The 27,902-nt window shown below is 36.9% G+C and overlaps 1 protein-coding gene across 1 annotated transcript; it reads right to left on the bottom strand.

The window, feature by feature from the left end:
• Positions 1–27,902, bottom strand: b9d2 (B9 domain containing 2). The gene is made up of 4 exons (XM_028797064.2): positions 27,730–27,902; positions 23,794–23,951; positions 7,498–7,623; positions 1–2,308 (listed from the first exon to the last, which is right to left on the bottom strand). The coding sequence occupies exons 2-4, from the start codon at positions 23,879–23,881 to the stop codon at positions 1,995–1,997; spliced, it is 528 nt and encodes a 175-aa protein (XP_028652897.1). The 5' UTR covers positions 23,882–23,951; positions 27,730–27,902; the 3' UTR covers positions 1–1,994.

Below are 27,902 nucleotides of genomic sequence, written 5' to 3'. Positions count from 1 at the left end.
AGCTAAAAAAGCTATAAATACTGGATATTCAATTACTGCACAATATTTAACATGTTTCTGATTTAATTAAAAAACTGCATATGACTGGGATTCTCCAACCTTGGTACTGGAGAACACAACAGCAGGCGAAAGCAGAGTCTTGTTCATAATGGTAGTGAAATGTGAATGCAAAACTTATCTAACTATTACCTATTCTCTCAATCATGTCAAATAACTTACCATGGGCATCTTTGGGATGAATTAAACCAGAAAATGTATAGAACACAAGAAAAATGTGCAAAGTCCATCCAGTGATCAGACTGATCTCAGATGTCTGAACAGTGAGATGGTAGCACTGAGCACACTTCTCACACTTGCGTACACTCAAACTAACATTCTTTCTTTTTCTAATAATCACTTTTTGCAAAAGCAGGCACAGGTGTGAACTAACAATGTACCTCTGAAGGATTAACAAACTACATGACTGCTTAACAAAAAGAAACAATCTTTGAAGATAAATGTTGACAGAGAACAGCTGGCAAGCACATCAAATAAACAGAATACACGTCTAAGAACTAAAATTCTTGAGTGAAACTTTAAATTATGACATGTTATAGGACAGTTAATAGTACATGTCAGATAAATAAAAATAAAAAAGAGAGAGAAATTCAAGCAAAAATAGCAATAGCGAAATAGTCCCAGACATTGCTGTATTAGTCAAAGTAGTAAAAAGCTGCATTAAGTTTTACTTTGATGATTAATTTAAATACAATAACAAAATTAAGGCCAAGTTACTACTGAAAAATAAAACAAGGCATGATAATTGTAATTCTGCTTTTATACTGTATATCATTTAATATCTCTTACTACTTACATGAGGTAGAGATTTGCCCTAAACGTTGTCTTTTAATATTCAAATACTTTAGTGCCACCTAGTTGTAATATACAGAAAATGGAGGGCACATATTCACAAACATACACTGTTTTGGAATATGAAGAAAAAAGTGGCACACCCACTGGAAAACTATGCAACTATAAACACCAGTCTTAGAATTACAATCAAGTGCCTGAAGCTATGAGGCAGAACCATAAACCACTGCTCCAGTATTACAATGCACCTCCAGTTAGCAAATACATTTCTTAAATACAGGGGGGATACAATGCATTCTTTATCCAGCAAAACTGTAGGCTCAACAAGTGTGCATAACCACCATTTTTAATGATTAATTTTTTAAGGTAAAGTGTTGTATATGTCTTATCATATTTAAAAGACTCCAAAATAATCAGTGCAGAGGAGAACACATACACACATCACTGCTTTTCTTTTACTCACAATATATAAATAATTTTATTTTCATTTACAAAAAAAGAAAAAAAATCTGACAGTTGAGAAGTTTTCTCATTACAATTCTGTTTGTAATTGTTAATGTTTTACTAGAAATGTTATACATGCTAAAGACTGCTGGCTTGAATTACTGTGTTATAGAGGCAGCTGGGAAGAAATACATTATGAAAAGTATAAAAACAATTTAATACTGAAAAACAAAACTTTAAACTTCATTAATTTTTACAAAATTAAATAACCACCAGGCACACTATTAATAACCGAGCATTCCATTCTGTTTAATGCTGAAAGTGTTTTTTATATCAATAATGGAAATGTTTTTGCCAAAATATAGTCCTACTAAAACAAGCATAATCAAAGAAAATAAACTTATTAAAAAATCATTGCATATTTCTTCAAAATTACACTGTTTTTTAAATTAATGTCCACATTCACATTGTTAAAAGTTGTTCCAGCCTGACATCTTGTGGAAAATGTAGATACTGCAAAGATCAAGCTACTTCTCCACCAAGTATCCTTTTTTCTTTGCCTGCAAGGCATGATAAAAAGTCGGAAAAGAGAAGAAACAAAATAAAAACTTATGTTTATTCCTCCATTAGTCTTTAAAATGTGAATGATTTGTTTTACTTCCAGACTGATTTTTATATTGTCTCTGCTAGTGAACAGCAGTTTAGCACTCTACTCCATATCGGTCAAAGTGCCGGAGTATAACTGCAAGTTGCAAGTGTACACAACCCATGGAAGTTGTCTGGAGGCGATAGCGGTCAGCTCCAATGTAGATCAAATCACTTGTCTTCAGCTGAGGACCACCTCCCACAAACAGCTGCGCAAGTTGGTCTTGCCAAGTGCCCACTGGCCGCCATGTCACACATTTCAACTCATGGAAACCTGGACTGGATGGTATATGGCAAAAGCCATAGCCATAAAGTTCACAACGACCATATGAATCCTGATGCCATACTTGCAAATGAAGCTTTGGCCAGCCTGTTACAAGGAGGAAGTATAAAAATTAGAAAGGAAATAAGAAAGGTAACAATGACAAACTCCACCCTCCTTAAAAAAAAAATATTTGTGACAATTGGTTCCAGCAGACCACCATGACCCTGTTGTTAGGATATAGCGGGTTGGATTATGGATGGATGGATATTTGTGACACATTAGAAATTGACATTGGTTTGAATTGCCCCATCTAATGAAAAGTTCGTCTGGGGATATGATTACATGAAAAAAATACTTTGTTTGGTCTAAAACAGAACCCAGTGAAAACTCAATTGTAATCACTTATGACTGAATATGAAAAACCATAGAATATAACCATAGAATGTATTTTTTTTTTTTTTTTTTTTACAAGGTGATATGCGGATATTAACATAAAATGATAGCTTCATAACCAATTTTTACAGCATGCAAGAAAAAGCTAAGCATTTATATGAACAAACATAACTGGGATAAAGCAAGTAACTCGGTTAAGGCAGAAAATTGCTTTCCAAAAATCTGAGTTTCCATGTACAAGTAATCTGGAGTTTTCCTTTGCCAAAATGCTTCAATGTCATTAAACTGTGCAGATATAGTAAGAAATCGTCATTGGACACTGTGAATCCTAAAACAAACATAAAGCCTGTTAAAAATTTCTTGTGTTTTATAAATAACTTCAGACCTTCATTTGATGTGAAGTACATAACATTCATGCCCTTTTTACATCTCAGACCTGATAATTTACGGTATATGAACACTGGCCACTAAAAAGCCCATCACACTATTTCAACATACTGTATCTATAGCAAATAGCTGTACAAAAACTAATACTTTTATTAATATGTTTCTGTTACCAGATTGCATGCAGCACACGGTTTTCTGCTTGGCTGTGCAACTGAGCTGTGCAAAGGACTGGCATGCTGGTACATGTGTTTCTTGACTTACACCCAGTGCTTCTATGATAATAATAATGCAAATATTTTTACTTCAGTAAAATAAGTACAGTAATCCCTCGCTATATCGCGCTTCGACTTTCGCGGCTTCACTCTATTGCGGATTTTATATGTAAGCATATTTAAATATATATCGCGGATTTTTTGCTGGTTCGCGGATTTCTGCGGACAATGGGTCTTTTAATTTCTGGTACATGCTTCCTCAGTTAGTTTGCCCAGTTGATTTCATACAAGGGACACTATTGGCAGATGGCTGAGAAGCTACCCAACCAGAGCGCGTATTACGTATTAAATAAAACTCCTCAACTATATTGTGAGCACGGGGGCTGTTCGCACCCCTAGAGGATACGGCAGCTCCTCAAAAAACGCTGAAAGATTACCTTCACATTGCTCTCCTCCTTGCTGGGCTTACATATGGCTGCTTTATCAAGCGATATGCTTCCCGCACTGTGCTTTGCATACTTAAAAGATCAAACAGCACATATTGATTTTTGATTGTTTGCTTTTCTCTCTCTCTCTGACATTCTCTGCTCTTGACGGAGGGGGTGTGAGCAGGGGGGCTGTTCGCACCCCGAGACGATACGAATGCTCATCTAAAAATGCTGAAAGATTACCTTCACATTGCTCCCATCTGTGCAGCTGCTTTATCAAGCGACATGCTTCCCGCACGGTTCTTCGCATACTTAAAAGCTCAAAGGGCACGTATTGATTTTTGATTGTTTGTTTTTTTCTGTCTCTCTCTCTCTCTCTTACATTCTCTGCTCTTGACAGAGTGGGTGTGAGCAGAGGGGCTGTTCGCACACTGGCCTAGAGGATATGGACGCTCCTCTAAAAAATGCTGAAAGACTACCTTTACATTGTACATCCCTGCAGCTGCTTTGTCCAGCGGTGCTTCGCATATTTAAAAGCCAAACAGCCCTATTGATTTTTGTTTGCTTTTTTCTCTGTCTCTCTCTGACATTCTCTGCACCTGACGCGCACTTCTTTGAAGAGGACGATATGTTTGCATTCTTTTAATTGTGAGATGGAACTGTCATCTCTGTCTTGTCATGGAGCACAGTTTAAACTTTTGAAAAAGAGGCAAATGTTTATTTGCAGTGTTTGAATTAAGTTCCTGTCTCTCTACAACCTCCTGTGTTTCTGTGCAAATCTGTGACCCAAGCATGACAATATAAAAATAACCATATAAACATAAATTTACCAATTTCTGAAATACTGACAGAGACTGTTTCAGATAACACTAGAATTACCAGAGTCTACGAAAAAACTCGTAGATCCGGCCCACCTTAAAACCGTTCTCACCTCTCTTTTCTCTTCTAAATGTGCCGATTAAGACGAGCAGCAAGCAGCCGACTATTCCATCCCCCACCGCCGCAGAATGTTCACTAACTTTCCCCAGCTTTCCCAGCATTTCATGTGTGTTCCGTTTCTACAGTAATCTGTGTAAACTCATTTTTAAAACAGAAATGTTTTTCATATTTTAGTAGTAAATGACAAAATGTAAGCATAAACTATATAATGTATGAAGCCTGAAGTCCAAAGATCAAGTAAACACTTTCACAAAAGATTCAAGGAATACACAACAGCTTCAGTGGCATAGCGGTAAGATTTGCTGACTTGTAACCAAGAGTCCCCGGTTTGATCCCCACTCACTCCTATATTTGCCGTTTTCAGTAGTGCGCTGCTCCTTTTGTTAATATTATACAGTACACACATACATTTGGTTTGCGTCTGTAACACACGGTGTGCATTTATAAGACTTATAAAAGTTATCGTTTTTTTAACTTTTATTCTCTCTAAATCACGATCACGATACATACTACCGCCCTGCCCCCATAGGGATCTGACGCGGTTATTTTTCATTTGAAACGGAATAACTGGAGATGTGAGTGGAGTTTTGAGATAATAGAACTAGACATTCTCTCATCTGGAGGGATAAAAGCTGACACACAAACACTGGCAAATCTGCCTTCTTTGTATCTCACTGTCACTTGATTTTGTTTTATTCAGTTTTATTGAGTGTTCCTGCTCATGCTGAATTAGTGTGCACTTTATGGTGTATGATGTTGTCAAAAAAAAAAAAAAACAACAGACGTAGGTATATGTGATATTTGGAATTATTCGTTTTATGACCTGTATAGTACATTTCGGAAAACTTTGTGGCACGGATGCAACATTATTCATATTATTCATATTCATTCGCATAACATCTTGCAGTTTGTAATCAGTGACGGCGTGTTTTTTTTCCCCAATCTTGCCAGTCCCCACATGTTGCTGTATGCTGTTTCTTTTGTACTCCAGGACATGCAGAGGATAGAATAGTACAGAGCAGAAAGTTCAGCGCTATATGCAATCATCAGATTCAAATGTTAACTGTTCACACACACGCAAGGATCGTCTTTCCTACATTTACAATGTGTGTACCTGTTACAATGTACACGCTTCTCTCTATGCTGTGGTTCCTATTTCCCCCCCTTGAAAGAAAGAGACAATATATGTGAAAACATCATCGCACTAATGCAATATTATTTGAAAACGAACCGCATCAGATCGGGTGTGGATTTATGTTGGTGCTATTACTGAAAGAAAAAAAAAAGATCAACATGTGTGTTGATCCTGCAGTGCTGAATAAGCTCACGCGCTCTAACATCCCCCTCCCCCAATCTGACTCTAAGAAACAGTGCAAGTACAGACGCAAACCAAGTGTAATCAAGAGTCACCGGTTCGATCCCCACTCACTCCTATATTTGCTGTTTTCAGTAGTAAGCTGTGCTTTTTGTTAATACTATACAGTACACACATACACTTGGCTTGGTTTGCGTCTGTACTTGCACTGTTACTTAGAGTCAGATCGGGGGGCGGGGGGGGGAAATGTTAGAACGCGTGAGCTTATTCAGTGCAGCAGGATCAATGCACATGTTGATTTTTTTTTTCTTTCAGTACATGTGCCTTCTCTGTTTATTTATATATCTAGTGACTTTTCTGCCCGTCTGTCTCTCTATTATGCAGTGCTCTGTCTGTCTGTGTGTTATGGATCTTAAAAATAACAGTTATAAGGACACTTGTTCATGTTAATTGCAGTCTCAATTGTTAAAAAATATTTTAAAAGGAGCATCCCACATGAAAATATAATGATCTCATTAACTGACAGTACATACCAATTTATAAATTTTATGTCCGTTTGAGGTTAAAAAGAAAAAAAAAAAAAAGAACACTTTCTCCTCAAATGGGAATCAAACTCAGGTCTCTGATGGATAGTAAGCCTGCTGCGCTCTGAGACAGCAAATCTTACCGCTATGCCACAGAAGCTGTTGCACTGTTTTTGAATCTTTTGTGAAAGTGTTTATTTGATGTTTGGACTTCATGCTGCTTCACACATTCTATAGTTTATGCCTAAATTTTGTAACATTTATTACTAAAATATGAAAAAGTTTCTGTTTTAACAATGTGTTTACACATATTACTGTAGAAACGGAACACACATGAAATGCGTGTGTTCCAAATAACGATCTATTATTTCCACTCTAAAACTCCACTTCACTCCCAGATAATCAATCAAGGGATGAGCTGGGAGAAGCTCGTGCACGTTCTAAGTCAGTTGGGGGATGGAATAGCCGGCTGCTTGTAGCTTGTTTTTATCCGCACATTTAGAGGACAAAGGACACTGGCGGAGAGGTGCGAATGGCTTTAAGGTGGGTCGGATGTACAAGTTTTTTCGTAGACTGGTAATTCTAGTGTTAAGAGAAGGAATAGTGTGATCACCTAAGCAGTTATCTCAGGAAATTTAACTTTGTGTATGGTCCCACCTCTTGTTGCTGAATGTTTATGTGAAGCTAAGCAAGTAAGCAGAACATAACAGACATGTACAGACGATAAAATCCTTAACTGAAACCCGGTTAAGGGTTTACATGGCCACATAGAAATCTAACTGTGTTAACCAGGTTTTTCAGAGACAATTAACTAGGTTTTCTCTAATCATAATAAGGGTTTGCATGGAATTTTAGAATCCAGGTTTCTGGGAATTCTCGAGTTACTAAGATACATGTAAATGATCTCAATAAGAACTTTGCATTTGTCAATTACAGTATTATTTCCTCGAAAAATCAATGTGAAATACAGATAAATCATATTTTCCATTTTTCACACACATACAGTATTTGAAATAATAGCTATACATACAGCAGATACTCACAAGCAAATATTTTAAAAGACCACAAATGAGCACCATTAATGGTTTTCACTTACCCTGCAAACCCTTAGTAGCAAAGTGGACATCTACAGGGTGGGACCAGTATGCCATCTCCTCATTCTGTGGATTATCCACTTGAGTCTGCCCTTCCTTTAACCCAGACAGAAGTCTCCATGCACCACCTTGAATAAAAGAAAATAAATAATTTAAATAAAGGCTGTTACAAAGGCTAGTTCAAAAATTCCACTTGTGGCCCCTGTGCTGACTGCACAAAAAGCATTCCACATAAAAATTAAATTATTTCTTAGTGAAAGAAAAATATACACAGCAAGGTAGTACATGCATAACAAAAAAAAGTTATAACAATCAGACAATATTTTCTCATAATCAAAATGTAAAAAACAATCCAGTAAAACACAGATAAGAGAGATTTGTTAATCTTAAACAACACTAACTAGTAATAACAGCAGAATATATGATACTTCTTATATTAAACAAGAGAAGTTGAGCAGAAAAGTTTGCCGAAGCTCAGCAGACTTGTTTTAGAATAACTTTATTAAATTTTTATAAGACTCCCATCCAAGGACAATCTGAGTTTTTCTAGTTTTACGTAGAAACTGACTGTTTTGTCTAAAAAGAAGAATTTTTCCTTGCTGATTAAAATGATTTTCATGCAGGACAAAACACAAACTAATGCTGCACAGAAAACCATGACTCATTGGTTGCTTTGGGCATAAAATGGAGGGAAAAAAAAATCATGGTGTGGCCATCATCATTCTCTGACCTCAACCCTACTGATAACCTAGGGAGCATCCTTAACACTAGAATTACCAGAGCCTACGAAAAAAACTCGTAGATCCGTCCCACCTTAAATCGCTTCTTAAATCCGCTCGCACCTCTCCGCCAGCGTCCTTTGTCCTCTAAATGTGCAGATAAAGACAAGCTGCAAACAGCCGACTGTTCCATGCCCCCACCGACTTAGAACATGCACAAACTTCTCCCAGCTCATGCCTTGATTGATTATCTGGGAGTGAAGTGGAGTTTTAGAGTGGAAATAATAGATCGTTATTTGGAACACATGCAGTTCATGTGTGTTCCGTTTTGTACAGTAATCTGTGTAAACACATTTTTAAAACAGAAACGTTTTTCATATTCTAGCAGTACATGACAAAATGTAGGCATAAACTATATAATGTATGAAGCTTGAAGTCCAAATATCAAAGAAACACGTTCACGAAAGGTACAAATATAACAGAACAAGTGCGCTTTTATTCAAAAATATAACTACAGAAAAAAAAAGCTGCCTTAGTGTGCGACATTGACATTCATTTACTACGACGGTTCCGTGGCGCAACAGTATCAGTTGCTGACTGGGAATCAAAAGGTCACGAGTTCGATCCTGCTCGATTCTCTTTTGAGAAGTGAACTGCTCTTATTTTTACTATTTTAGAATAAAGATACATTTGATTTCAGTCTGTAACAGCCGGTGTAATTTATGATATTTGTAAAGGTTAGCTTTGTTTTTGTTTTTTTTTTAAATTCACTTTTCTCTCAGTCGTGTTCAGGATCCTTCCCTACCCCATCTGACACTGCTGTTTTCACATAAAGACGCACTACAGCTCTGCAATGTATCACGATACATACGACCGCGTGTTTTTTATCCCCCAATCTTGCCAGTCCCCACATGTTGCTGTATGCTGTTTATTTTGTACTCCAGGACATGCAGAGGAAAGCATAGTAAAGAGCAGTAACTTCAGCACTATATGCAATCATCAGACACTCCACATCTGACACTGCTGTTTTCACATAAAGACGCGCTATAGCTCACCTAAGAAGCGCCCTTCCTACATTTACGACATGTGTACTTGTGTAATTGTGATTGGGTGTGATTTATACTGGCGCTGTTACTTTGAGTCAGATCAGAAGCTGAATAAGCTCCTGTTCTGACTAAGTAAAAAAGCATGAATTAATCAACAGAAATAACCGCGATCGACATTTTAAACTTAACGATTTACAGTGCATACCAATTTATAAATTTTATGCCGTTTGAGGCTACAAAGAAAAAAAAAACACATCCTCCCCAGCGGGGAATCGAACTCAGGTCTCTACAGCGCAGCAGGGCTGCTGTGCTCCGAGTCAGCCAATCTCAGCGTTACGCCACGGAAGGTGTTGTTACAGCCTTGAACCTTTTGTGAAAGTGTTTACTTGATGTTTGGCCGTCAGGCTTCACACATTCTATAGTTTATGCCTACATTTTGTAACATTTGTTACTAAAATATGAAAAAGTTTCTGTTTTAACAATGTGTTTACACAGATTACTGTAGAAACGGAACACACATGAAATGCGTGTATTCCAAATAACGACCTATTATTTCCACTCTAAAACTCCAGTTCAGTCACTCCCAGATAATCAGACAAGGAATGAGCTGGGAAAACTTAGTGAATGTTTTGCGATGGTGGAGGATGGAATAGCCGGCTTTTTGCTGCTTGTCTTAATCGGCACATTTAGAAGACAAAAGAGAGGTGAGAACGGTTTTAAGGTGGGCCGGATCTACATGTTTTTCGTAAACTCTAGTGTTAAAAGATCTATGATGGTGGGCAGCAGTATACTTTGAAGCAGCAGCTCTGGGTGGCAATACTGGCAAACTCAAGTGAAACACATGGGGAAACTAAAAATCGACTTCCAAGTTCAATGGATAAGAGAGTTGTTAAAGTCATATCAAAGAAGGGCTCATATATTAATATGTAACTTGATATGTACATATGTTTTAAATTGCACTTTATTTTCTGGAAAATTTTGTTCGTGGAGCAATTACAACAGAATTTGATTTCAATTTCATTAAATTCTATTGGGGGCAGCATGGTGGCACAGTGGTAGTGCTGCTGCTTCGCAGTAAGGAGACCTGGGTTCGCTTCCCGGGTCCTCCCAGTGTGGAGTTTGCATGTTCTTCCTGTGTGCGTGGGTTTCCTCCCACAGTCCAAACACATGTAGGTTAGGTGCATTGGCGATCCTAAATAGTCTCTAGTGTGCTTGGTGTGTGTGTGCCCTGCGGTGGGCTGGCGCCCTGCCCAGGATTTGTTCCTGCCTTGCGCCCTGTGCTGGCTGGGATTGGCTCCAGCAGACCCCCATGATCTTCTGTTAAGATACAGTGGGTTGGATGATGACTGACTGACAAAATTCTATTGAATGTTTTCAAACAGAATTTTGCACAATAATTTGGAATAATGCATTTGATGATCTTTTAAAATAACAAAAACAGTTATCATTATCAGTATTTTTTGCTTGTAAGAACATCCACGTTATAATAGATAGTATGATTAAGGATTTTATAGTACAGACTGTTCAGGAAAAACTAAGAAAAATGTTATGTGCATAATAATTTTTATTTATTTATTTATAAAGCACTTTAAAAACAACATGAAGGCTGACCAAAGTGCTCTACAATAAAAACCCAACATATCAGACAGCCAGTAACCAAAGGGAAAAGTAACAGAAACACATAAACACATAAGAGCTGAAGAGATTCATAATAAAAAGTACACAGGCAGTCAACATATCATACTGGGTTAAAGGCCAGGGAGTAAAAGTGCGTTTTTAAATAAGATTTAAAGACAGCAAGTGAAGGAGCCTGTCTAACATGCAACGGCAAATTATTCCAGTGTTTTGGAGCTGCAACTGAAAAAGCCCGATCACCTCGGAGTTTGCATCATGCCTTAGGAACACGTAAAAGCATGTGGTCTGCTGACCTGAGACAGCGAGACGGTACATAAGGGTGCAGCAGTTCCGACAAATAAAATGGGGTACAACCATTAAAGGATTTAAAATCAAATGCAAGAATCTTAAAATGGATTCGAAAACGAACCGGAAGCCAGTGAAGGGAAGCCAAAATCGGATTACCGTTACAAGTTTGCGTTTAGACAAAACAGGCTTGATTTTTGACAGCCACCTCAACTGGAAAAAGCAAGATTTTACCACTGTGTTCACATGGCTTGCACCCTGTGTTGGCTGGGATTGGCTCCAACATACCCACCTGACCCTGTAGTTAGGATATAGTGGGTTGGATAATGGATGGTTTCTGTGAATACAGTAACTGGGTTACTGAAACACAACTAAATGTACCAAGGGTCTCTGCCATGAAGCATTTCTTACATTGGTCACATATTTTGGATGAGTGAGGATTTGATTATAAAAAAAAATTTGTGATAATTACTGATGATTAGAGCACATAACAGGCATACGAGGAGGACCTCTCACAAGATTTTCCTCCTAGAAACAATCAAGCAGGTGTATTTTCATCATTTTCTACTTCCTTTCATGGTTTTAATTTATGGCTATTTGCAACTCAGTAGTAAAGCTGGCAATCCCCTTTTCAGAGGTTGGTTACTGTAAGAACATATCACACTTCTGGTATTTAGAATTTTCTGTTCCCTTTGCCCGAATGTAGCAGTTAACACATATATTAAATTGCACTTTTCAAGAGTTTTTCCAGCTTTCAAGACTTTGTTGGTTTGAATTTGCCATCTGTGATTATTTACTACATAAGAATGAATGTCACTAATATTAATTACAAAAAGTAATGCTCCAAGAACAAATCCCACAGTGATTTCTAAGATAACCTCATCCCAAATGACCTATTATCTGTGCTTTTTCTAAACTTGATCAACCACCCTGAAATCCAGTTTGGCAAGTTACCTTGCATAGCAATGGTTTAGAGATTCAGAGTTAATGTTTGGTGTATCAATTCACCGAGTTATTTGCTTTGCTTTTGGCCAGTACTCCATTTGAATGATTTAAATAAAAAAAAAGTTTAACAAATTGGTTTGTGAGGATCTTCCACTCATAAAACAATGTTGGCTATTTATTATTTTATATCAAGAGCGTTCTAATTAATTTCTTATTACAGTTTCCATAATTTTGCACAACACAGAAGTAAGGCTAATTAGTCTTTAATTACTATGATCTATTTTGTCCTCCTTCTTTTCGATTGATGACATCTTTACAGCTTCACAGTTAAGCTATTTCTCCCATCTAACATGACTATCAGAATATGTTAAGTTGTTTTGTCTTCATTAGCAATTCTTTCTACAGTTTCTCTTTTAAATTTGTGAATGCCTTTTTGGGTCCCTTACTGTAGTGTCCAGTATTCCACTAAGACTGCATTTTTGCCTGTTTTTTTTAATAATCTTAGAGGGGTCTTTTCAGTTAAACTTTTAATGATGCCCTTATTCATCCATTTTTGGCAATTTCTTTAGTATTTTCATTGTATATATTTTTGGAATATATTTATTTTGGGCATGAACCAGGTTGTCTCTGTAGCAACTCCATTTATTATTTATAGTTACAGTTTTTCTAGATGTTTACTCATTCCCATAAAGTCTGCCTTTCATGAATTTAAAAGTTGTTCTTTGTGTGCATTTATGTTTTCAAAGACAATTTCAAACCTAACCAAGTTGTGATCACTGTTGTTTAAAGGATTTATAACTTGTTTTTAATATATTTTTTCTGTCATTATTATTCTAAATGATGATATGATGATATCTAAACAGGTCCTAACCCAAGTTGAGCTTGAAATGAACTAGGCGAGTACACAGTCGTATAATATTTGCTCCATTTCAATTTCTTCTTAAGGTCCGGTTTATACTTCACACTCAGAATGCATATACGTACGCATCATGGCTGCGACATGTTTCAGCGTTCATTTAATGCATCTTCTGAGCACGTCCTTATAAATTAATGCAACACGTTTATGTGTTGCAGTAGCAGCAAAAAATTGGTTGGCGTAGTGTGTTCAAGTTGGAAAGTGACATCACAAACTTTGTTTACTATCAACATGTGACAGCAAGCCACTTTGCAGATCCTATAGGATCAATGTGAGTGCTTCGATGTTTGACGAATGGTTCGAAGTGGTGAATCAAAATATCAAACTTAAATGCTGACATGCAAATGTATCTGTGGTGCTTTTCTTCATCAATTTCTCACACAGGCAATACAAGCATCGCATACTCCCCATCCTAATGACACAATACATTTAAAGGTCCCACATACCACCTTTTTGGTTTTTTTTTTTTTTTTTTTGCACCTTTGCAACAGCATCAGAGTGTATTTGAGCCACAGAGAAAAAAAGATTATGGACAGAGAGAAGATAAAAAAAGGCCTATTTTGTGATTAAAGTGGAAATTTTGTCATTAAAGTAGAACATCGTAAATGTCATCTTAAAACGGACCCAGATGTTAACCGCTACGTGCTTCTGGGGCTTCCTCCTGTGCTGACATCAGCGGCAGGCAGTGATGGCCACACAGAACACATTAAATTTATAATAAATTTATGATATTCCAGCTCTCTGCATATTTAGAATCCTTAAGATTTATACTTGATATCACTTCCATGATGAAATGTGTTAAAGCTGAATTTTACAGAAAAATCATCAACAGTATTAATTATTTAAATGAAGTTAACAATTACACATGTGGGGCGGCATTGTGTCAGAGCGGTAGCGCTTCTGCCTCGCAGTAGGGTGCATCCCTGGATTGATGGATGTAATCATTAAATATCCATCCTTTTCAGAGATATTGTGGAAAGGCATCGTGGGACTTTAATGGATGTTTTGGGCAATTTACAACACACTAAAGCTGAATGTTGTTTTCTCATCATGATGATATCTCTGTCACCTGGTGGAATCCTCCAGATTTACATAAATATGCGTGCAAGTATAAACAGTACACATAGCAGCAGTGTCCATAGGTGCATGTGTTGTGTGAAGTATAATCCCGGCCTTAGTCTTTCCAACGGAGGTTAAAATAACTCATGATCATCACATCTTCATTTCACTCCTTAGATCTCCCAAGCCCTTAAATCTCTTAAGTAGCTTCTGGGCTTCTTACTTTACAATGGCAACACAGTCCAACTGCTCCAAGTCAGACACTATCGGAGGGTTAAAACTTGCTTCCTGCCAATTCCCATGGATCTCATTTTTAAAATGGATACATGATGCCACCTCTAGCTACCTGGAACAAACATACATACTTTGGCCCATTTTCAAACCTCTGTGGACTCTATTGTACAGCATTACATATTTTTTTTCTCTGGTTAGAGTCCTCACCCTCTCTTTCCTGTCTATGTGCTGGCACTCATAATTGTGCCTCTTTAAGGACATCAAGAATATTTCCAAGACTCCCCACCCCGCCCCTTCTTTTTCTGAAAGCCTTGGCTGGCCCTAGCCCTTCCTTTTGCCTCACTTTCCTTCTTATCAGTGGAAAAACCTATCACTAAAAGCTTCATATGTAAAAATCAAAACATACAGTGGTGTGAAAAACTATTTGCCCCCTTCCTGATTTCTTATTCTTTTGCATGTTTGTCACACAAAATGTTTCTGATCATCAAACACATTTAACCATTAGTCAAATATAACACAAGTAAACACAAAATGCAGTTTGTAAATGGTGGTTTTTATTATTTAGGGAGAAAAAAAAATCCAAACCTACATGGCCCTGTGTGAAAAAGTGATTGCCCCCTGAACCTAATAACTGGTTGGGCCACCCTTAGCAGCAAAAACTGCAATCAAGCGTTTGCAATAACTTGCAATGAGTCTTTTACAGCACTCTGGAGGAATTTTGGCCCACTCATCTTTGCAAAATTGTTGTAATTCAGCTTTATTTGAGGGTTTTCTAGCATGAACCGCCTTTTTAAGGTCATGCCATAGCATCTCAATTGGATTCAGGTCAGGACTTTGACTAGGCCACTCCAAAGTCTTCAGTTTGTTTTTCTTCAGCCATTCAGAGGTGGATTTGCTGGTGTGTTTTGGGTCATTGTCCTGTTGCAGCACCCAAGATCGCTTCAGCTTGAGTTGACGAACAGATGGCCGGACATTCTCCTTCAGGATTTTTTGGTAGACAGTAGAATTCATGGTTCCATCTATCACAGCAAGCCTTCCAGGTCCTGAAGCAGCAAAACAACCCCAGACCATCACACTACCACCACCATATTTTACTGTTGGTATGATGTTCTTTTTCTGAAATGCTGTGTTCCTTTTACGCCAGATGTAACGGGACATTTGCCTTCCAAAAAGTTCAACTTTTGACTCATCAGTCCACAAGGTATTTTCCCAAAAGTCTTGGCAATCATTGAGATGTTTCTTAGCAAAATTGAGACGAGCCCTAATGTTCTTTTTGCTTAACAGTGGTTTGCATCTTGGAAATCTGCCATGCAGGCCGTTTTTGCCCAGTCTCTTTCTTATGGTGGAGTCGTGAACACTGACCTTAATTGAGGCAAGTGAGGCCTGCAGTTCTTTAGACGTTGTCCTGGTGTCTTTTGTGACCTCTCGGATGAGTCGTCTCTGCGCTCTTGGGGTAATTTTGGTCGGCCGGCCACTCCTGGGAAGGTTCACCACTGTTCCATGTTTTTGCCATTTGTGGATAATGGCTCTCACTGTGTTTCGCTGGAGTCCCAAAGCTTTAGAAATGGCTTTATAACCTTTACCAGACTGATAGATCTCAATTACTTCTGTTCTCATTTGTTCCTGAATTTCTTTGGATCTTGGCATGATGTCTAGCTTTTGAGGTGCTTTTGGTCTACTTCTCTGTGTCAGGCAGCTCCTATTTAAGTGATTTCTTGATTGAAACAGGTGTGGCAGTAATCAGGCCTGGGGGTGGCTACGGAAATTGAACTCAGGTGTGATACACCACAGTTAGGTTATTTTTTAACAAGGGGGCAATTACTTTTTCACACAGGGCCATGTAGGTTTGGATTTTTTTTCTCCCTAAATAATAAAAACCATCATTTAAAAACTGCATTTTGTGTTTACTTGTGTTATATTTGACTAATGGTTAAATGTGTTTGATGATCAGAAACATTTTGTGTGACAAACATGCAAAAGAATAAGAAATCAGGAAGGGGGCAAATAGTTTTTCACACCACTGTATAGCCACTGTCAGTGATGTTATTTTAGAATCGTTGGTGCCGAAGATTACTTTTGAATTACTTCTAAAGGTCAAAGACTTTTAATTCTAAACCTCTAATGAACACAAGTTTGAAAAAGTTACGGAATATACACACAAAACAAAGCTTACAAAATAATTAAATGTATTCCAATTTAAGTATGTCACTATTAATAAAGATAGATAGATAGATAGATAGATAGATAGATAGATAGATAGATAGATAGATAGATAGATAGATAGATAGATAGATAGATAGATAGATAGATAGATAGATAGATAGATAGATAGATAGATAGATAGATAGATAGATAGATAGATAGATAGATACTTTATTAATCCCAATGGGAAATTCACATTAAAAGTATCTATCTATCTAAAACAAAGCTTGCAAAATAATTAAATGTATTCCAATTTAAGTATGTCACTATTAATAAAGTATCTATCTATTTGTTGGAATGTGGCAATGCTCATAAACATGCTTTTTTACTGTTAAGATGATGACTCATAATACTCTATGCCACATAAAATGAAAAAAAAACTGTCATTAAATAACACAGGTGTGAGAAGGCCATTATCCTTCATCTTTCTGGGCATTACACTTTAGTCAAATCAACTGAGCTGAAATACTATACCTATCCATCTACTTTCTGAATCCACTAATTCCTTCATTTTAAGCAGACAGAACACAATATATTATAAACATAAGGATTATACAAATAGAATTGCATAGATAGTGAATAAAAACACAGAAGGAAGACAGATAAAACACAACAGAATTGGCCATTTCATGTTATTTTACAGGTTTTCCAAAATGAAAATTGTTTAGTCTGTAGATGATTTTAAAAGTGTTTTTCAGGGCCTATATCAACATCTACAATTAAGATCAATTCTTTCAAGCAGTGACTTCAACATGACACTGCAGATAAAAAGCAGCTATATCATCCCTTAGACTCTAATGTAAAGCTTTGAGAAAGACAATAACAAAGTAATTATGGCATGAAACATTATCTCTAGGGGTCCTACTTATGCAATTTTGATTTTGAAAACTTAAAAACCTTATCCATAGTAATTATTGATCTTTTCTTTAAGGTATCATTTAACATACACATACTATGGCTTGCTGATAAAATACACAGTGATATAAAGTTATTTTGGCAAAGTCAAAAGTATAATTTCCCAATCTCTTGTTGTGAAGACCGAAGCCACTCTTTCTTATCTGCAATTAAGGTAGAGAGTCTGATTGATGTAATGGATTACACAAACATGAAATTGTTCCTTGATCTGTGGTATTTAGTCTTAAAACAAGTCTGATATGGTGGGTAGTCTTATTTGTCATTTTTATTTAGTTTGTATTTTTGTATCCAAAAAATAAAAAAAAAAAAAAAAAAAAAAAAAAAAAAGGTTGTCCTATGGCACATAGGTAACATGTGGTATACCCGTTCACATTTTAGAAGTCCTACAATATAATTCTACTTTTGGGGCAAGGCTATCTTTACTGCACTACCTTTTTAAGTTTGTTTCTAACAGAACCAGGCCTTGAGTTCAGTTTTAAAATACAGATTGAGTATTCCAAATCCAAAATTCCAAAATCTGAAATACTACAAAATCAAAATCTTTTTGAGCACTTACATGATGCAACAAGTGGAAAATTCCACGCTAGTGTTGGATCTGTACTAATATTTTGACTTCAGTATCAAGAACAGGTCTTGAACCTTAATACCTGTACCAAAATGGTCCAATCATGCTAGGTGCCCTTATAGCAAGAGCAGTCAATTGCTCTGAATATGTTATGAAAATCTGACACTACTGCAAATTGCCTTTTTTATGCTGACAAAAACAAGTTATATTTTAAGAACTAAAACTGGATATAGCAGTTAATGACTTCCAGTGCAGCAGGAGAGATGAAGTGAAGGTTGACAGAGATATTATGGACTTTTGGCCAGTTCTAAGAAATGACAACAGGTAGCCAATATAAACTGACAAACTAAAAAATGTAGCATTGGCCCTCTTCAAAGATAAAATCTGTAAATCATATTCATCATATTTGAGGTTTAATGTATGCTTGTCATGTCAATGCATATTGGCTGCATTTCCCTGCTTTATTAAGGGTGTCCCCAACATATCTCATAACAGTGTATATTTTATATATATATATATATATATATATATATATATATATATATATATATATATATATATATATATATATATATATATATATATACACACACACACACGCAAATATTCCAAAATCCAAATTACTTCTGATACCAGTTGTGTTGGATTAGGGATACTCAACCTATAATTTATCCCAAATAGATAATAGTTATCTTCCAGGTTGGTCAATACTCACCTCTCTGACAGTAACTGAAGTGCAAGTATACTCATCAGAATTTGCAAATAGGTCAGTTCAAGGTCACGACTGATATCTTAAGATAGTGGTTCCTAAACTTTTCTTGTCAGGCCCCCTTTGTAGGCCCAAACCCCAGACACAACTGACACTCTCAAAGTCACAGCTTCAATTATAATTCTTCCAAGTACCTTATATATAATACAGTATGTATATGGACAGTGATTCCTTTTTTCCTTCTCTCTCCCTGTTCCTCTTCCTTGCACAAGTGTTGTCTTCTGCCTGCTGACTCTGACTCACTGAGGCAAGGCAGAGCAGTTTCCTTTAAACCAGATCCCAGAAGTACTTCTGGTGTCCACCCAAAGTCCAATTAAAGCACTTCTGGTCAGGCAGAATTTTCTATAATGCTGGGATGGCTCCTTCCTGTAGCTCCCCCTGGCGGCACTCATGGCATGCAATGGGGCTGCACCACTGGACAGCATCTCCCAGCATGGCTATGGGCTGAAAAAAGGAAGCAGCAACACAAGAATGTTTCCCTGTAAAGTATCAATGAAATATATGTTCTGGGAAGGCTAACTACCCTGGTCCCTTCATTATTCTGGCCTCCCACCCTGGCAAGAGATCATTGATGTCCTTCCACTCAAGCCTCCCCTTTTGGCAAGGCGCCCCCATTCCCTCTAGATGGGATACTAGACGATCCTCGACTTCACTTACAAAGGACAAACAAGGGAGAGTAACAAGGAGTGGTATTAAAAGTAGTACAAGAATACAACTCTCTAAAAATAATAAAAAACCAAACCAGAAAATTTCTTTGAAGAACCGCAGTTCTAGTCCTACAAACTTTTCAATGACTGAGATGAGATTGCTGGATGTCTTAAATTCTCTGAAAACAGGGCAGCTCTATGTTGTGTGTGTCTCACTCTCAGTTAATTTTCAATGTCTACCTTTTACCTGTGTTTTGTCTTGATTGGTGTAACTGCAGAAAGGCCTAACCGGCACAGGTAGGATATGGCAAAAGACAGGAGTATAGCAAGGCTATTAGTGTGTGCTCATTCTCCATTACAATCCAAAATGCAGCCAAGGTCTTGGACTTGAGTTGGAGTCTGTTTGTTGAATCAGAGGTCATATCAAAAGCTGTTCCTGTTCTGTAGTGCTGAAATCAGTGCTAGTGTTGCACTGAAAGGATATCTGATCAATCCATATTTTGCAGGATCCTCCACTGAGTAACACCTCCCAAAATCTTTTTGAAGGACTAAAATATAACCTTGTACATACTGGATCACTGCATTATGCATTGTTTTTACCTCAATGAATGATTTCAACCTCTCAAATAAGTCTACTTTTTCGGTTGCTGCCCAACAACTTTACATTTAGCTCAAGGTGTTTATGGATCATACTACTGAAATGTGCAAGTTTCATTAGGAAGGGGTCATCATTAAACTTGTGGGCAAGGTTATTCCTTTCCATCATCAAGCACGTGTAGGACGAAGTCATTGGACTGGTCTCTAGAACATGGTTACTTCCTAGCAGCCACTGCCTTTTGTTCACTCTAGAAGGAAGGCTGGTCATAAAGTTAAGCAAGTTATATTTTCAATATAGAAAATTGTGCCAGTACCGTGTTTTAGCCAAGAGAGTCCAGAGTGTCACTGAAAGCAAATGCAAAAAGATGTGCAACCCTCTTACAGAGATGCAAACTCATGCCTCTATCCTCAAAGCTTTCTATTCTAACCTAAATAACTGCCAAGAGATGCGTCTCGTATCTTATTTGAAGCATGCTTATTTATAAATTTTCATTCATGTATACTGCCAGCTGTCCACAACCTTGCTTGTTATTTTTTAAGACCAAGTGTATTCTATTACATTATATTCAAGTTTTCTGGTTTCCCAGATGAACAAAGCATAAATACACAGTACTTTTACTATACATTACACTTACTATATACTGCTCAAAAATTAAGGGAACATGTAATCAACACAGTCTAACTCCAAGTCAGTTAACCTTCATGGATATCAATCTGTCCAGTTGGGAAGCATAAGCAATTGTGAATCAACTTTTCCTGCTTTGGTGAAAATTAACGTGACAGCAGGTGCACTAGAGAGGCTACAGTAAGACACTGCTCAAAAAGGGAATGGTTTTGGAGGTGGTGGCCAAAGGCAATTGCTCTCTCTTGACTGATTCTTCTCTAGTTTTGCTAGTGTCCTTCTCACTACTGGTAGCATGAGGTGGTACCTGCAGCCAATTCAGGTTACACTAGTAGTCAAGCTACTCCAGGATGACACACATTATATATATATATATATATATATATATATATATATATATATACAGTATGTGCTGTCGCAAGAAGGTTTGCTTGGCTACTTTTCTATCTTCCAGCACAGTCTCATGAGCATGGAAGACAGGAGACAGGCTGTTACACAGAGAGAGTTGGACAATGCCATAGAAGGACATCAACCCAGTAGCACGACTAGTAACTGCTCCTCTGTGCAAAGAGGAATAGGAGGAGCACTGCCAGAGCCCTACAAAATGAGTTGCAGCTGGGAACTGGTGTACATGTTTCTGACCAAACTGTCAGAAACAGACTCCATGAGGATGGCATGAGGGCACAGTGTCCTTTAGTGGGATCTGTGCTCACAGCTCATCACCATGCAGATCGATTAGCATTCGCTAGAGAATACCACACTTGGCAGCTCCGCCACTGGCTCTCCATTCTCCTCAAAGATGGAAGTTGCAGGTTCACACTGAGCACATGTGACAGATGCAAAAGAGTCTGGAGACACTGTGGTGGATGTGGTGCGGCCTACAACATCATCCAACATGGCTGGTTTGGCAGCGGGTCACTGATGGTCTTCAGGAGGCATATCCTTGGAGAGGATAGCACAGACATCCATGTGCTAGGCAACACTACCCTGACTCTTGCTAGGTACCAGGATGAAATCCTCAGAACAAGTGTCAGACCTTACAGCACACTGGAGCAGTAGGCCTGTGGTTCTTACTGGTGAAGGACAATGCCCGATCTCATGTGGCCAGGGCGTGTACACAGTTACTGGATGACAAAGGCATTAATGCCACTGACTGGCCCACATGTTCCCCAGACCTGAATCCAATTAACAACCACTGGGATGTTGTATATACATTTGGTGAATCCAACAACACCAACTAGTACCACAGACTACCCAGGAGCTCACTTATGCCCTGACCCAGATTTGGGAAGAGATCCTCCAGGACACCATGTGCCTTTTCATCAGGAGAATGCACCGACTTTGCTGTGAATGTCTACAGGCTTGTGGGGGCCAGACACACTACTGAGTGACATTATAAGTTGCTGTGATGAAACTCATGCAAGTTGGATCAGCCTGTGATTTAAATTTTTGATTTTCACTGTGATGTTCAATGTAGTCCTCAATGGGTTGGTGATTTTGTTTTCCATTGACTGTTCTTACATTATTTTCTTCTGAAATGAATTACACAATATTACTCAGTAAAGATTTTCCACTTGAATATTTCATTCATCAAGATCTGATGTGTGATTAACATTTTCCCTTATTTTTTGAATGTAGTTTGTTATAGGTACAACAAGGCATATTTAATAGCTCAAGAAACACACAGAAAAACTTTACATGGGGTGATTAGAACAAGGTGGAAGGTTTTAGCTGAAATTCCAAAAAATATTTTTGATGCAAAGCCAGCACAGTTCATCACTTAAAAGAACACAGTATCTACTGTCAAGCATAGTGGGTGCAACATCATGCTTTGGGTTGACTTATCTTCAGATGGGACTGAAGTTCTAGTTAGGACAGAGGAGGAAAACTTATAACCCCTTTAAACATACTGGTGTAAACTGTGCTGCTGCCCTTTGAAGGTAAAGAATGATGTAATTCAACATACGCTGCAAGCACAGTAGCAGTGCAAGTTAGACACTGGTCTTAAAAATAAAAAGGAAGATTAAAGGTCCTGATTCTGTGTCTGTACCCCATCTGATGTACACAGGATAGCTTCTCACAATTTGAAATTCTGGTGTGCTAAGTTGGTAGTGACCAATCCAGACTTACAAACCAAAAAAAAGGAGCTTCCACAAAGTATTGTTTTTTCTTAAAACGTTTTATGTTATTCTTATGTTTTTCAAAAATTAAGGTTTCTACAGTGTAATTGGCCAAAAAATCCTCAATTTATGCTAAGAAAAAAAATATATACTTTTTTTTGGAATTAGTGGGGAGCAGGATAGGGATTTTTTTTTTTTTTGGCCATGAAAAAGATTAGCAGATTTCTACATTTTTTGAAAATTATGCAGCACACCACCTGGGTAAATGTTCATGGAATCTTTCATTACATACAAGAAGTTCCGTGCTAGTAGAGGAAAGCACGTTTCAGGAAAAGAGAAATCCAAAAATAAAAGGCAAGCATTGCTTTATACAGAATACTGCTTGAATTGATTAAAAATGCTCTTCATATTATTGTTACAGTTCTGTCATCTGAAGTAAGCCTCACTTTACACAAAATTAACCAATTTAAAATTGTTTTGGATACCTTGGCAGTCTTTTTGGTTATTAGTATAAAATATTTTAAACATGTTAAAAACACTTTATAAATAAAATTTTGATTAATCTTTTAAGACAATGAGACAAGTGCCTTGAGCGTAGAAAATGTGCTATATATGTAAAATGTATAATAATAATAATAACAACAACAACAACTGAGAACTTTCTGAATTGGGTAAAAATAAATGAACACAGATACTCATTGAAAGACTGTCAGAGATGGAAATTGTATTGAAAGGAAAAGAAAAACATGTAATATGTTCTTCAGAATAAAGATGTTGTTTTAATCAAAAATAGCAACAAAATGTATTAATGGAAGACATTTTTTCCTAAGCAGGGGTGCATTTCCCAAAAGCAATGTAATGTGACTAAAATCCTAAACATTTATTTTAAACAACACCTTCATCTATCCACTACACTACCTTATGATGCAATGATAAAGGACAGGATTTAAAATATGCTTGCAGTGCACATAACACTAATTTTTCCTATTACTTAATATTACATAATTATTAAATCACTTTACCTGCATTGATTCCCCATTTGCAAAACAGACTATGCTGCGGAAAGCCACTTGCTCCTACGATCTGTCCAATGATGTGTACTTCGGCCATTCTTCTATGATACAATGAATTGGGTGCATTAAACCATGTGTCAATTTGTGTACAAGGTAAAATGCAGTACCTGGAACATAATTACAGATATAACTTATTTAAAGTTTATTGTATGTAGTATTTATGAAGCACATTGTTTTAAAGCACTGTACAATGTATAATAATATAAATGTACTTTGCTTTGTGTTTGGCATTTGAATCCAGTCTGATAACTAAAGAAAACTGGCTGAAAGACCAGGCATAGACACCACTTAAACAATGGTAAAACTGATAATGAAGAATAAAGACAAAACTAAAACTTTAAAAATGTGATAAAAAATGAAATGTTTACTGAAAAAAAACTACTAAACAGAATCATTTGGACTGAAAGCTATAAAAGCAATAAATGTCTTTGAAAAATTGTAAGACAAATAAAAGCTATTAAATGCATTAGATATATGAAAAACAGTTCAAGCCATTCACTTAAATGTAAGGTCAGTTTTAATTGTCAATTTAGGAAAATTTCATGAAATCTGTGTATAGCCATTGCAATCTGCTTGGCAAGGCTTGGACACCCCCACCATACTCTCGACTCATTTAATTTAACTATAGGGTCACAAGGGCCGGGGACTTTAGAGGCATCATCAGCACAAAGGAGGAACGAACTTTGGAAAAAGCTGATCTCCAATTCATATTTTCTCAATTTAGCATGATCTAAAAAATGTTTGGAAATTTGTAATGATTTTAAAGCACAATCACATGATGAAAAAATTAACTAATACTCTTTGTTCATGCATTTGGCCATATAGTTGTCTAAATCCTCAAATTTAATTTATAAATATGAAAAGAAAAAAAATCAAAATGAACAAAACACTAATTAAACCTCCACTACAAAATTAGATTAAACACACAGAAAAAATGTTAAACACGATAATTAAAAAAAAAAAAAAAAAAAAGACTATCAAAAATGAGGTACCTCTGATATGTTTAACCCACAGAAATGATCTGCAGAAAAAAAAAATGCTTGCCATGTACCAGTAACCACAACTACGCAAATGTGATAATGGAGTAACAAATTGTGACCAATAAACCTAAGTGCATATCTTGGCACAGTTCCTGACTGTATGACGTTTGCACATTCTCCCCATACCTACATTGGTCAATTTAAACATACTACAGTCCAAATAACACCCACATCCCAAAAATGAGCTTGTAACATTAAATAGCATCTATAAATTGGTCTGGTCTGTATGACCATGCATTTATATCACTAAATTGGTCTGGAGTGTATGACTATGCAATTGCATTCCCAAGGGTGAGCTTGTAGTGTTAAATAGCATCACTAAATCGTCTGGTGTATATGACCATGACCTGAGGCTGTGATGGACTGGTGTATCTCATCACAGGGATAGCCCACACCTGCATATAAGGAGTAAAAGGCACTAACCTTACACTCAGTTTGTAAAGCACCCAAACAATTGTTGTCATATGCAGTTTCCCTTCTTCCATAGCTATTCACATTTTATATGGAATTGCTAGGTTTTGACAAGTGTTTCTTATTATCAGTAATTCCTTAAGAGCTTCTGCAAAACAATTTGGTGCAACCCTACCCCTGACTTGTAGTATTTTCTTGCTCTCCTAGACAATTACATTTGTGGAATATCTGTACTGATCGTGGAGCAATAAAGTGATGATGCATTATAACTTGCTCAGACCCCATGTTGAAACAGGTGGGGCTTGGGAAAAAAATGAATGAATGAATGAAGTTGGTTAAAATAGCAGCAGACACTAAAATAAACAGATTACCAGATACTAAGAGCCATTAAACTCAAAAGAAGACTAACCTGAGAACATTTTGATTTGGGGAGAAATTTGGAAAATGAAATATAAAAAATATATATAATGAAGGGAATAATTAGACAGAATTACAGAAGGGATGTCAGGCTCTACAAACACCTAATAAATAACACTTGAGAATTCTAGTGAGTCCATCAGTGTCTGCAACCTAGAAGTGTACAGAAGTAAACAAGAAGACTAATAGGATACTGAGTTGTTTACCACTCTGTAGTAGATGAAAATATGTTGCTACATATAGTGGTAAAGCCAAATCAGAAATATGTAGCTTTGGTCTCAATATCTGAAAAATGCAAGATCTGAAAAAGTCAAACATTACATTCCAGAAAAGTGAGATACGTGTTACAAGGAGACACTGTGTGAGTGGAGTTTTTCCCAACATATTCATTTTATGACCATGGAGAGTCAAAAGTGAAGACAGGTTTGAAAATGGATGGACAGCTAGACACTAGTTATTATTTTACATTCTTACTTTGACAAGGACACAGCTACAGAACTACAAAATATCTGCCTAACAAACAGAACTGTACATACAGTACCTGGAACAAGCTGTCCATTGGTGTACTGTAATTGACAGATTTAGTGACTTTCCAATCTCAATCCAACATTATTTTGTGCAACTTAGAAAACTATTGCATCCATCCTATTGCATATGCATACTACCTTTGCCCAGTTTTTAAATTCCCAAGTTTATTTTATTCCCTATATTTATTTTAAATACAAATAATGCATAGTCTTGATGATTTTCTTAACCAAATACAATTTATAATTGAAATTAGTTGCCTGTGAAAACTGTCAACTTAGTGAGGTCAATAACATACAAAGCTTAAAACAAAAAAAGAATCAAATCTGAAAAAAAAACAAAAAACATTTTGACAATTCCAAAAGTGAACAGAATGGGGTTACAACCTCATGGCATTGTTCTGCTCTACAGCAGTGTAAATTTAATAGGTTTATGTGAGATTTATCCAAGACTCCATCACAAACTGTGTGAGTGTGCCTACGATGGATGGACATTTATGTAGGGTATGGTAGCTTGTGTGTGCCAAATGCTGCGACCTGCACAGACAAATAATATTATTTATGGTTATTTTTAAGAGAGTGAGAAAACTGATAATTTAGTCAATGGATAAAAAAAATGCACATAGACACTCTTTGAAAAACGACAATTGCTTCAAGTTGAGAGGATAAGAAAAACTTGTAACATCCCTCAGAATAAAGATGTGGTCTTAATCAAAAATACCAACCTAATGTATTAATTCCGGGTGTTTTGGTTCTAAACGGCAGGTGTTTCCACAATACCATTATAATGCTACAAAAATCCTACACACTACCTTAAACCACATCTTCAAACAACAACTGCACTACCTTAGAAACCCGGTGATAAAGGACATGTTTTAATTGTGCCTTCCTATGCACACACCACTCATTCACTTTCATCTTAAAATTTCATAATGATTTAAAGTTTTTGAACCTGCATTTTACAATAAAAAAACCAACTAAAACACGGTAGAATAATTGCTCCTACAAAGACAGCGATCAGTTTTGCCTCCGCCAGTTCGATTTACTCTCGGGGTCCCTTATTTATGAAGGCTACAGATTTTTTTGTTTCATCCAAAAACGCTTAAAAACACGCCTTGCCTGGCAGTGTAAAACTGTATGTAAGCATCTTATCGTACCATGCAGCTGGCAGACTCCATGTCCAGGCTTGATTACTGAGTTGTGCCAGGGACTGCTACGACACGCCCTGGCCCTCCGCTACAGTAAGCGAAGGAAGTAAACTTCAATAATAGCTGGCATTTAAAAAGCTCATAGACAACACAAAGGGTGCGCATCTTGGCTACCTGAAAAATGCGAACTACTCAGAAAATAGCAAATGTTCCGTGAGTTTTTTTTAAGCGCGCAGTTGCAAACAGATCCATGCCGATCTCCGCCTTCTTTGTTTTGGGCCTACATGTACACTTTTGAATGTTGGACTTTAATCAGAACAGAAACAGACAGCAGTAATTCCTTACCTTCACAGACTTCTTTTTGATTATAAAGTAAAAGAAAATGATGACTGAACATAAAAAACAAACACTGTAATAAAAACAAAACACCAAGCCTTTCCTTGGCTTTTTCTGTAGCGTTCCAGATTGCTGGGAGCGCCGTTTCCGTAGCAACTTGCCAGACGCCACTATTTCCCGCC

Source organism: Erpetoichthys calabaricus, chromosome 1 (genome assembly GCF_900747795.2).
Source record: "Erpetoichthys calabaricus chromosome 1, fErpCal1.3, whole genome shotgun sequence".
In the NCBI taxonomy this organism is placed as follows: domain Eukaryota; kingdom Metazoa; phylum Chordata; class Cladistia; order Polypteriformes; family Polypteridae; genus Erpetoichthys; species Erpetoichthys calabaricus.
The sequence above is the reverse complement of the archived record's forward strand: the minus strand, read 5'-3'. Positions and strand labels throughout refer to the sequence as shown.